A 13,005-nucleotide genomic window follows, 5' to 3' on the forward strand; every position below is an offset into this window, starting at 1 on the left:
GGATATATTATCCGCATTCCTCCACAACCTCAACACCTTCTCTCCTATCCACCTTACCTGGTCCTCCTCCACCCATTCTGCCACTTTCCTAGGTGTGAATCTCCTCCTCTCAGATAACTCCATCCGCACCTCGGTCCACATCAAACCCACCAATCACCAACAGTACCTGCTCTCTGACAGCTGCCCGATCTTCCACATCAAAACATCCCTCACATACAGCCCAGTCACCTGTGGGAGATGCATCTGCAGTGGTGAGAGCTCCCTCACCCAGTATGGTGAAGGCCTCAGAAAGACCTCTGCAGGCAGGCAATACAGTGGAGATCTAATTCACAAACAGACTTCCGGTGCCATATTCACACACACACACACACACACACACACACACACACACCTGAACCTCACAACCTCAAAGAAGCACCCCACTTGTTATCTTGTGCCACCCCAGACTAAAACGACTGAACCATATGTTTTATCAGGGCTTTATCTATCATCATGTCCCAAAATGAGGGACAGCTTACCCAAGATACTTCCAATCCCTCCCAAAGTAGTGTTCCACCACCTACCCAATCTCCACAACATCCTAGACCATCACTATGCCACCCCCACCCCAAATCCCCTGCCACAGGGATCATATCCCTGTGGAAGACCCAAATGCACGACCTGTCATTCCACCCACCCAGCACAACCTACTCCAGTCCTGTCATAGGTTGATCCTACCCTATCAGAAGCCAGGCCACCTGCAAAAGCAGCCACATTATATACAAGGTCTGCTGCAACCACTGCACAGCGTTTTACATTGGTATGACAACCAACCAGTGTCAACTAGAAAGAATGGTCACCGCCAAACTGTTGCCAAAAACGAGGTGGATCACCCGATGGCACAACATGTAGGAGACTACAACATGTGAAATTTCAATGGCTGCTTCACAGTCTGTGCCATTTGGAACCTCCCCACCACCACCAGCTTTTCTGAGCTGCACTGACGGGAGCTATCCTTACAGCAAATCCTTCACTCCCATAATTTTCCTGGCCTAAACCTAAAGTAATTCACTGCCCTCCCCCCACCCGATAGTGTGTGTGTGTGTGTGTGTGTGTGTGTGTTTGCTTCTTTTTCCTACTGAAAGCTAGCAGAGCTCTGTACCCTGTATTTGTGTGCCTACTGACGACACAGCACTTTCAGTGAATTGTTTCCTTCATTCCTAAACAATTTGGAATTTTCAACCAGAACTTTCTGTACATTATAATTTTCTGCATTGAAAGATATAGTAATAATTTGTTAGAGCATCCAAAAAGCCATTATTAACACCAAGAAGAAAATTAAGAAAAGGAATTTCTATTATTCAACCTTTCTTGTAGTCTAAGTACTATTACCCAACCCTTCTTGTAACCAAATATTATCAATTTTATGTTGTAAAAGTCAATCCATCTGATTGTGAGTGTGTGTTTTACTTCACTATTGACTGGCAGACAATGTGTACAGTAACAAAGCATAGCTCTGCTCTAAAAAGCATAGCTATGAAAGCATAGCTATGCTCTAAAAAGCATGGCTATGCTCTAAAAAGCATAGGGCGACCTACAGTTTAATGTGGACTCCAAACCACAGATGTATACTGATAATGAATAAATGGAAACTATTATCCAGATTGATGTGAACATTAATTTAAAGAAGAGTAACTTCTTGTAAATATCTGTATTTCTAAATATAAACCATCAATTATTAATAAAATTATTTTAAAGTTATTTAAATGGATTTAAATCTATTACATGGATTTAAATAATTGTATTTCTAAATCTGTTTTATCTAATGTATTGGGAAGATAATGTCTTGAGAAAACTGAAGATAACAGTTTTAGGTGGCACCTAATGGCCTATGGTTAATATATAAATACATGGTAACAGTTCGTATATCTGTCCACAGTTAGTTTCTGTTCATCAAGCAAGCCTTTAAAGCTATCAGACAGTGACACGTATTTTATCTTGCCTGAGATGCCTCCTCAATTTAATTCTGCCCATTGAAGATGCTTTCCAATCTCCCTGAATGATATGTTAGAAACATTAGTATGTTGTGAAGTATCTTAAAAATTCGAGTTTCAGCCTCTTCTTGTCCATTCTAAACATATTTCCATAACATTTTAATCTTCTTTTTCTAATTGACTCATTTAATCTTTCATTTTCTTGGTACAGTTCTGCTCTTCATTGTAACCTATACTAACCATGCCATTATCTTCCTGAGACTGTTTCTCTCAGCCCAATATGTATAGAGATTAATGAAGGACAGACTTCCAACCACCTCTACAGGAGTAGGGGAGGTATTGAGCAGCAGAAAGGTACATTTAAAAGTAGACTAAGCTACCAAAGTTATCCTTCAGTGGATGGAACAACAGCAATAATATGAAATCAGATAGATCTCCAAAATCTATGTAAAGGAAGAATGCATCTATATAAAACACACACACACACACACACACACACACACACACACACACACACACAGGAGAGGCAGAGGCAGAGAAGAACATAACATAATACCTTAGCAGAAACAATTGTGCCGAGTAGCAGAAGTGTAGAGCCGGACATCTTGCGCAGAGCTGGCAGTACAAAGAGGTGACATGTCACAGTCGCAGACACGGGGTTCCCCGGCAGCCCGAACACCAGCTTGCAGCGCCCTTTGTATTCCAGTGTTGCAAATGTCGTCGGTTTACTGTCACAGAATTATTTCTTTTGTTACTTCGAGCACACTTAACAGTTTAAAGAAATTAAAAGGAAGACTGATTAGATTTTAACACCTCATCAACGACGAGGTCACAGGAGATGCAGCACAAGCTTGTGGACAGGAAAGAAATATGCCGTATCCTTTTCAAATCAACCATTCCAGTATTTAGCTTGATCAGTTTAAGAAATTCAAGAATGCACAGAGACTCATTGCATTTCTGATTAAATATGAGTTACTCAAGAAAAACAAATTTGGCTTCCAGAAAGTTGCACTCACAGATCTCATCAAAATGACATAACCAACTCAGATTTTAGAAACAAGTGTGTAAGAGTTTTTATGGATCTAATAAAGGCATCTGACTATGTAGGTCACAAAACTTTAGTAGAAGAGGAAATGGAAGAGACTGAATTCAATCATACCTGGAAACAGGTGCCAATATGCAGGAAGTACAAAAATAAGATATGAAGTGAGAATGCTACACTCCAGTGACCCACAGGGATCCATTCTTGGCCCATTGATTTTCATTTTATACACAAATCACTTCCCAAACATGGGTAATTATGGTAATCTAGTTACTTATGCACATGACACAACTTGACTATTAGAAGATAGATACAAAAAAATCTAGAAATAAATGCCAACATGGAAGTAAATCATGTTATCCAAAGGTTTACTGAAATAAATTTCCATAACAACATTACTAAAACACTATGTCTAAATTTCAAACTAAAGAAAATAAACCAACACAATGAATAAATCAACATTTGCATACAAAATAACATACTAGAAATCTAAAAAATTCCATGGACAAATAATCAATGGAAATGACAACTGAGATAAGTTCATAGAATACATATGGGGAAAACTCAGCTCAGACCTATATGTGCTGCACAAACTCGGCTACCATAAGATTATGAAAATGCTATACTATACTCTAATCCAATTTGATATCAAGTTATGGCATTGGGGAAGCACTTCCAAAATAAACACTAATACAGTATTCAAATTACAAAAAAGAGCAGTAAGAATAATACCAAACCTTAAATGGAGAGAATTATGTAGGCCATTTCTGAAGCTCTTAAGATGCTAATACTACCCAGCATATACTTATACGAACTGTTGTGCTGGACAAAATTCAAATATGCTACCAATACTCAAGACATCGAGGCACAACACAACCACTACACAAGAAAACACAAGGTATTCCAACACCATGAAATATAAATTACAACCAAAACTTCTTCTAACTTGAGAGAAATAAAGAACACGAATATTTACAAAAAATCTCTCAAAACATTTCATTTTAATTTCTTATAAAATATATATTAACCATCAGCTGCTGTGTAATACTATAATAAAAAAAGAGGTTTAACTTACATAAACCGCAAAATATGACCTTAAAAAAGAAAATGAAAAACAAACTACCAAACCATACAGAAATATATGCATATTTAGCATGGACTGTGTAAACAAAATTGTAATTTAATAAAACAATACTATGAGAAGTATGGCTGGACGGGCGAGTACGGCGATTAACGAAGGTTGAGGCCTGGAGGGTTACGGGAACATAGAATGTACTGCAGAGAAAGTTCCCACCTGCACAATTCAGAAAAGCTGATGTTGGTGGGAAGGATTCATGTGGCACAGGCTGTGAAGCAGTCACTGAAATGAAGGATATCATTTTTGGCAGCATGTTCAGCAACAGGGTGCACCACTTGTTTCCTGGCCACAATTTGTCAGTGGTCATTCATGCAGACAGACAGCCTGTTGGTTTTCATGCCTACACAGAATGCAGCACAGTGGTTGCAACTTAGCTTTTAGACCACATGACTGGTTTCACAGGTAGCCCTTCCATTCTTGATGATACATTTGATTATTCGAATAAATAAGATGTTAAGTGTTGTTCTTGTTATCATTGTTGTTGTGGTCTTCAGTCCAGAGACTGGTTTGATGCAGCTCTCCATGCTACTCTATCCTGTGCAAGCTTCTTCATGTCCGATAAACTACTGCAACCTACATCCTTCTGGATCTGCAAAGTGTATGCATTTCTTTGTCTGCCTCTATGATTTTTATCCTCCATGATTCCCTCCAGTACTAAATTGGTGATCCCTTGATGCCTTAGAAAGTGTCCTACCAACTGGTCCCTTCTTTTAGTCAGGTTGTGCCACAATTTCCTCTTCTCCCCAATTCTACTCAGTACCTCCTCATAGTGATATGATCTACCCATTTAATCTTCAGCATTCTTCTGTAGCACCTCATTTCAAAAGCTTCTATTCTCTTCTTGTCTAAACTGTTTATCATCCATGTTTCACTTCCATACGTGGCTACTCTCCATACAAACACTTTCAGAAAGGACTCCCAATATTTAAGTCTACACTCGACGTTAACAAATTTCTCTTCTTCAGAAACGCTTACCTTGCCACAGCCAGTCTACGTTTTATATCCTCCCTATTTCGACTATCATCAGTTATTTTGCTCCCCAAATAGCTAAACTCATCCACTACTTTAACTGACTCATTTCCTAATCTAATTCCCTCAGCATCACCTGATTTAATTTGACTACATTCCATTATCCTCATTTTGCTTTTGTTGATGTTCATCTTACATCCTCCTTTCAAGACACTGTCCATTCTATTCAACTGCTTTTCCAGGTCCTTTGCTGTCTCTGACAGAATTACAATATCATCGGCAAACCTCAAAGTTTTTATTTTTTCTCCATGGCTTTTAATTCCTACTCCAATTTTTTCTTTTGTTTTCTTTACTGCTTGCTCAATACACAGATTGAATAAAATCGGGAATAGGCTACAACCCTGTCTCACTCCCTTCTCAACCACTACTTCCCTTTCATGCCCCTCTACTCTTATAACTGCCTTCTGGTTTATGTACAAATTGTAAAAAGCCTTTCGCTCACTGTATTTTACCCCTGTCACCTCCAGAATTTTAAAGAGAGTATTCCAGTCAACACTGTTAAAAGCTTTCTTCAAGTCTACAAATGCTCGAAACATAGGTTTGCCTTTCCTTAATCTATCTTCTAAGATAAGTCATAGGGTCATCATTGCCTTACGTGTTCCAAGATTTCTATGGAATCCAAACTGATCATCCCCGAGGTCAGCTTCTACCAGTTTTTCCATTTGTCTGTACAGAATTCGCGTTAGTGTTTTGCAGCCGTGACTTATTAAACTGATGGTTCGGTAATTTTCACACCTGTCAATACCTGCTTTCATTGCGATTGGAATTATTAATTCTTCTTGAAGTGTGAGGGTATTTCGCCTGTCTCATACATCTTGCTCACCTACCAGATGGTAGAATTTTGTCATGGCTGGCACTCCCAAGGCTATCAGTAGCTCTAATGGAATGTTGTCTACTCCTGGGGCCTTTTTTTGACTTCGGTTACTTAGGTGACTTAATTAAGATACTGAATAAATTAATTACGATCCTGAGAAATTTACATAAAACCTAGTAAACTAAAGCAGACGTGTGAATTAGGCCGTGTACAGACACACAATTACACAGATGCAACTCATACACACCTGATCACTGTCTCTGGCTGCCGAGGCCTGACTGTGAGCAACAGAACATGATGGGAGAAGGAATCTAAGGAGGAGGCTGCGTAGGGGAGGGGGAGGGATAGCAGAGTAGGGGTGGCGGACGGTAAAGTGCTGCTTGTAGGAGCATAAAGGGATGAATAGGAGAGAGTGTAGGGCAGCTAGGTGTAATTGGGAGGTGAGTAGCAAGCTATCCTTTTCATAACATTGTCATTATTCAGTCCTGGATTTTCCATTGTTTGATTTCATACAGAAGTATTGTCATGTAAGAAAAGTTAATTTCTATCATTCAGTACTACAATCTATTTAAGCATTAGCTGTGCCAAGGCACAGTCACCTTCATCTAGTCTTGAGTTAGAATGGATGCAGTTAAATAAATTGCACCTAGCTAATAATATTACCTATTTTGGAAGCACAAACTAAGAAGACTCCTAAGTATTTGCAGCAGACAATATAACTCTTGGAAAGAAAGAAGAGGTGGCATCAAAATTCATTGAGGACTTTTCCGATTACATCAAAATAAAGTAAGATATGTACACTTTTTCTTGTAACACTTAGTTTTCACGATTTTGCCCCCCTTTTTTTCTTTGCAATTCCAAAACAGTAAAGAATTTGTGAGTTAGGCAAAATTATAAATCTGAGACAAGTTTAACAAAACTGATATTGTTGTCATGAAGAAGTGGTTAGTTACAGTCTCAACCGTAGTGCTGCACGTAAGTGAAACTTGGACCATGGGAACACAGGCAAAGACCATACTGGAGGCATTTGAAATGATGTGCTAGAAAAAGATTTAGAAAATTAAATGGACAATTAAAATAAGGGAGAAGGATGTGTCATAATTAGGGACAGGAAAAAAAATCGGTGTTATTTTATGGCCAAAATCGGTGTTATTTTTTGCCCTTTTTGGCATTATTTGTTGGCGTTATTTTCTGGCAATATTTTTCTATTATCAGTTATTTATTTTTATCATATTTAACCATTTTTCAATGCTATGTTGAAAATGGAACTATTCCTACGAAAGGGGGGCCAAACATGAGACAAGTGTAGAGAAAATTATTTTAACAAAAATTTTTGACACAAATAATTACTTAAAAACAAATACCAAAGGTAAAAACGAAAATAACAGGGTGATGCAGATATTTTATTGCTGGCATGTTTCGTGCTTCTTCATATTGTTCTTGAGCCATGGAGACCACAGAAGCCGGTCTCTGTGGCTCAAGAATGATCTGAAGATGCACTAGAAGCATGAAATGCATCATCAATAAAGTATCGGCAACAGAGACTATTATTTAAATTTTTAACATTTGTATATTGTTGCTGCACTTGGCAAGAGTGGTGTGTAATGATACATGTATTTTAAATACTGAGGGAACAAATATTTATCAATAATGCATCCAGCAGATTAAAAAATATACAGAACTCCCCTTTTCTCTGGTCTGCAATCAATTTTTGACACACGACAATTTTCCTCACTGACTTAAATATTTATGTTAAATGGCTGAAATTTCTTATAGAATAGCAATAATGAAACTTAGAAGAAAAAAGCTTTTAATGTAAAGAAAAACCTCTGCCTGTGCAACACTATTGTTAATAAATAAAATGTCTTGGCTGCATACCCAAGAGATTTTTTTGTATGGATATCACCAAGAAAGCTTGAAGGTTATTTTTTAAGTATTCCTAAGTAACAAAATATATCTAAAAACAAAGATGATGTGACTTACCGAACGAAAGTGCTGGCAGGTCGATAGACACACAAACAAACACAAACATACACACAAAATTCTACCTTTCGCAACAAACAGTTGCTTCGTCAGGAAAGAGGGAAGGAGAGGGAAAGACGAAAGGAAGTGGGTTTTAAGGGAGAGGGTAAGGAGTCATTCCAATCCCGGGAGCGGAAAGACTTACGTTGGGGGAAAAAAGGACGGGTATACACTCGGACACACACACATATCCATCCACACATATACAGACACAAGCAGACATATTTAAAGACAAAGAGTTTGGGCAGAGATGTCAGTCGAGGCGGAAGTGCAGAGGCAAAGATGATGTTGAATGACAGGTGAGGTATGAGTGGCGGCAACTTGAAATTAGCGGAGATTGAGGCCTGGTGGGTAACGGGAAGAGAGGATATATTGAAGAGCAAGTTCCCATCCACGGAGTTCGGATAGGTTGGTGTTGGTGGGAAGTATCCAGATAACCCAGACGGTGTAACACTGTGCCAAGATGTGCTGGCCGTGCACCAAGGCATGTTTAGCCACAGGGTGATCCTCATTACCAACAAACACTGTCTGCCTGTGTCCATTCATGCGAATGGACAGTTTGTTGCTGGTCATTCCCACATAGAATGCATCACAGTGTAGGCAGGTCAGTTGGTAAATCACGTGGGTGCTTTCACATGTGGCTCTGCCTTTGATCGTGTACACCTTCCGGGTTACAGGACTGGAGTAGGTGGTGGTGGGAGGGTGCGTGGGACAGGTTTTGCACCGGTGGCGGTTAAAACTCTTTGTCTTTAAATATGTCTGCTTTTGTCTGTATATGTGTGGATGGATATGTGTGTGTGTGTGTGTGTGTGTGTGTGTGTGTGTGTGTGTGTGTGTGTGTGTGTGTGTGTGTGTGTGTGCGAGTGTATACCCGTCCTTTTTTCCCCCAAGGTAAGTCTTTCCGCTCCCGGGATTGGAATGACTCCTTACCCTCTCCCTTAAAACCCACTTCCTTTCGTCTTTCCCTCTCCTTCCCTCTTTCCTGACAAAGCAACCGTTTGTTGCGAAAGCTAGAATTTTGTGTGTATGTTTTTGTTTGTTTGTGTGTCTATCGACCTGCCAGCGCTTTCGTTCGGTAAGTCACATCATCTTTGTTTTTAGATATATTTTTCCCACGTGGAATGTTTCCCTCTATTATATCAAGTAACAAAATACTTATAAACATTTACAAAAGGTATTTGACTTGGGTTAAAAATGAGACAAAATTTAATTTTCTTGATGTTCACTCAGATGTTGCTTGGAAACAAAGTTCATAATATGTTTCAGTGCAAGTTCTGACTCTTAAATTCCATTTCCCATCAGTAACACAGTCTTTTAATACAAAAATACTTACTTTTAACGTAGTCGCCCCCCCCTTTTTTTTTCCAAACATATACAACTGGTAGTAAGGCTCATTTATGTAATGTATTTTCAGCTGTTTTTACCAAGATCTGGACAAAGGGGGTAAAAACAGACAAAACATCTGATATGCTTGCCTTACTATTAACAATTAAGTGTAAATGTGAAATATCCAAACATGGGAACTGCAATAGCTTCGAAACAATTGAAAGCACGCCACAAACAAAACAAGAGTCAGTGAAGTGTACCCCCACTCCAACTCGGACAGCTATGCGCATGTGCGATTCTGGCAGCCCGGCAGCGTCAGAAAAAATTTTCCGGGTAGATTCTGGCTGCTTTCTCTCACTGCTTATACACCACACAGGCATAGTACACAACACCAAGCTGGTCCCACTGAATGCAGAGCATGATCTTGGAGCTGTGGATATTCAGTTTGGCTGTGGACATGGAAGCATGGTGGGAATATCCCCATGATTTTTTGCATTTAGGGTTATCGTAATGAAACCATTTTTCATCCCCGGTCACAATGCGATACAGAAATCCCTTCCATTTTTGCCTCTGAAGCAACTGTTCACAAACACATAAATGCCATTCAACGTCTCTTGGTTTCCTTCTTTCTGAATCACGCTCATAGCCTTGAGACGTTTTGAAATGACTTGCTGTGTCACTCCCACTACTTGAAAGCATTCGATAAGACTCAGCTGCTGGTTTCTTCATAGTGAAACAGAACAGTAACACCTCCCACAAATGACGAGAATTAGACTCGTAAACTGACATTTTCAATCAAGAACAACTTTATGATGTAGACACAAATCAACTAATGTTTGAATGAACTTATGCTGACCAAGCTAACTGCCTGATGTCTGCGCTCTGTTTCTTTCTACCGCTACTTACCTCTGTCGCAAATGTGGCAAATGGCGGAAGTAAAGTTGTACACCATGTAGTGCAAAGAGAAAAGGTATACCTGGGGAGAGAAAGACAGATAGCAACAGCTTGTAGCTGGGTGTTCAATGAATTGGTTTGTCTATAAATGTTGTCCCAAATGACCTGAATTTCCTTCCACAGAAGGAAAGTCAAAATGTACTGGAGTGAAGAGTAAGAGACCAAACCAGTCTTGAGGGCACAATTTCGTTTCTTGGAGGGATAAAACAAATGGGAATTGTGATTGCAATAGCAGCTATATAAGTCTGTCCTGTGTAATCTGATACTAAGAGTTTTCAATTGGAGAACAGCCATATTACATGATAGAAGTTATTATAAGGAGCAATTACTTTGGTAGCTGCCAAGTGCCAGACTTCGGCTGCATACTACTACAGGGTTCTTAGGCTGGAGGATCCTGTTCTATTATTTCTTCAGGGAAACCAGTAATCTCCCTGGGTCAGTAGCTGACTCCAGGGTGCAGAATCAGTTGGTGATTTGCATTGGTGAAATGGACGTCGGCTAGACGGAGGTGCCATGTGGTGTCAATGTTGTGAGAAGGGGAGAATGTTTGTCTTTGTTTGACTTCTTGGTACCTTTGCGTTTGTCAGACATGGACCCAGACATTTGCTGACTTGAGGTGCACAAAAGTTATCTCAGGAATATTCCAACTTAAATTTCCATTCTTCTGGTTGTGTCACAAGTGACTTCACTGGTGTGGGCGAAGACGTTTCGGTGTGTTGAACAGCTGTAGTGGCTGGACGTGATGACGTCACCATAACACTAGACAATTTCACAACCACAGCACTGAACTGGAAGGCGCAGGTCTGTGTGGTCTTAACTTTCGTGGTCATGATGTAACAACAATGGTACTGTAATTGCCAGATAGTGGTATGGAAGGCTTCAAGCTAGCTAACATTCTGCAAGTAACATTGAGGGCCGTACCTTTTCATTCACCTGGATCTCAAGGATGGCTCACTCATCAAGATACACGGGGGATTCACTAGATGAAGCGGCATGGTTGCATCTGCTGCATTCTACAAATGCCCTGTGTACCTTGATGAGTGAGCTGTTCATGAGATCCAGGTGAAGGAAAAGGTACCCATCAATGTTAATGCAGTGGGGAGAGGGAAGTGGGCAATCTCTCTCATCCTTGCCCCAAGTTACAGATTTGGCTGCATTTTCATGGGAAATGTGAGTGTTGTCATAATGCCGACATTGGTAGCATTGCGTTGGGTTCAGTGTGTAGAGTCCGACACTGGTAACTTCGTAGCCTGCCTTGATCTTTGACAGCAGCTCCACTCGATCAAACATTAAGAAAAGGGAGCAGGTAGGCACTAATTCTGCATCATCCCTCTTCATAACCCACCAGATGGCAGTTACGCCCTAATAATGTTGTATATTGCCCTCCTTCATACCATCAAGCAGCTGACTTTGTATGACACCATGTGAAGCATTCAGTGTTTGATGAGACTCTACATGAAATGTAGCTTTAAGCGGTTTTTGGACTCTGAAGGCACTGTCTGCCTCTAGAAGCAAAATTCCATTGAATAAGCGAGGGCAGGACTTTAGTGGGCCTTCAATTGTAGCCACACATTTCAGAATGACAAACAGGTTCACTGTAGAAAAGTTCTGACCTTCTTCTGCAAGTGGGCGTTAATACACCACGATTGTCATCATTTCCAATGATTACCAAAACTGTTACAGCTTTTTTATATACTCATCAGGACTCATTATTAATATTAAACAAATTATGAAAAATAAAGTAAATATCAAGTAATACAAAGGGAATAATTATTAGTGTCATATTGCATGCTTGTGAATATGAATACACTGCAAACGAAGATAATATAAAGTACTGTAGTTACCCTGGTTTCATAAAAACTCTTCCAAAGTGTATGGTGGCACCAAGGTCATTTATGAGCACATCTTTCAGCATGTCACGTTCACCCATTGAGACACTGCCTGTTGAAATCACCACGTCAGCCATCTCCAACGCTGCAGTCAACCTCTCCAGCATCGAGTCGGGGCTGCATATGAAAAGAAGTGTCACTTTATGTATCCTGTGTCTTTGTTCGTTTCATAACTACATTTATTATATTAAAAAAAGAAGAGTTCTATAAAACCAGTTTGAGAGCCAAATGCTATGTACTTCATGAAATAACATACAGAGGAGAAAGGGAGCAAAAGTTATTTTTTTATGTATGAAGAAAAGGGAGAGGGGAGAGGGAAGAGGGGAGAGGGAGAGGGAGAGAGGGGGGAGTAGATTTCTCATGGTTTTAAACATTGACAGATTGACAGCCATGCTTTAAACAACTTTCTTTTTAATTATATACATGTTACACTTAATAATGATGGTACAACCAAGAATGTATGTAGGTACTGTTTCCTTAATAAACATAATCTGAATATGGTTGTCAATCGACCAAAACCATACTGAAATTTTACGTTTCTTTTTTTGAAGTGGTATTGAGCTCCTGTATTTATGTTCAGTATTGACAACAACATAGCCCAATAAAACTGTCCACCAACACTACTCAACAATGATGCTTTTACATGAAGAAAAATACACAAGGTTTATAGATTTTGGTATGCTGAATTCGAAAATGACAATAATTTTTGTTTTTTAGCTCCTTTTTTGCTATATGAAGTTTGTTATGGCCTTACTTCTATTCTTTAGCTGTCATTTTCTTGTCATACCAGGAATGCCACTGAAATCACACGTGAATGC

The 13,005-nt window shown here is 39.5% G+C and overlaps 1 protein-coding gene across 1 annotated transcript in view; it reads right to left on the bottom strand.

Moving 5' to 3' along the window:
• The window catches only part of LOC126424873 (gephyrin), a 118,527-nt gene that overhangs the window by 14,520 nt on the left and 91,002 nt on the right, over positions 1-13,005 (bottom strand). Inside the window, exons 9-10 of the mRNA XM_050087700.1 lie at positions 12,143-12,304; positions 2,530-2,701 (exon numbers count right to left, since the gene is read on the bottom strand). Coding sequence (XP_049943657.1) covers positions 2,530-2,701; positions 12,143-12,304 — 334 coding nt within the window. The remainder of the gene's footprint in view (positions 1-2,529; positions 2,702-12,142; positions 12,305-13,005) is intronic.

This window comes from Schistocerca serialis, chromosome 10, assembly GCF_023864345.2.
Source record: "Schistocerca serialis cubense isolate TAMUIC-IGC-003099 chromosome 10, iqSchSeri2.2, whole genome shotgun sequence".
NCBI lineage: Eukaryota > Metazoa > Arthropoda > Insecta > Orthoptera > Acrididae > Schistocerca > Schistocerca serialis.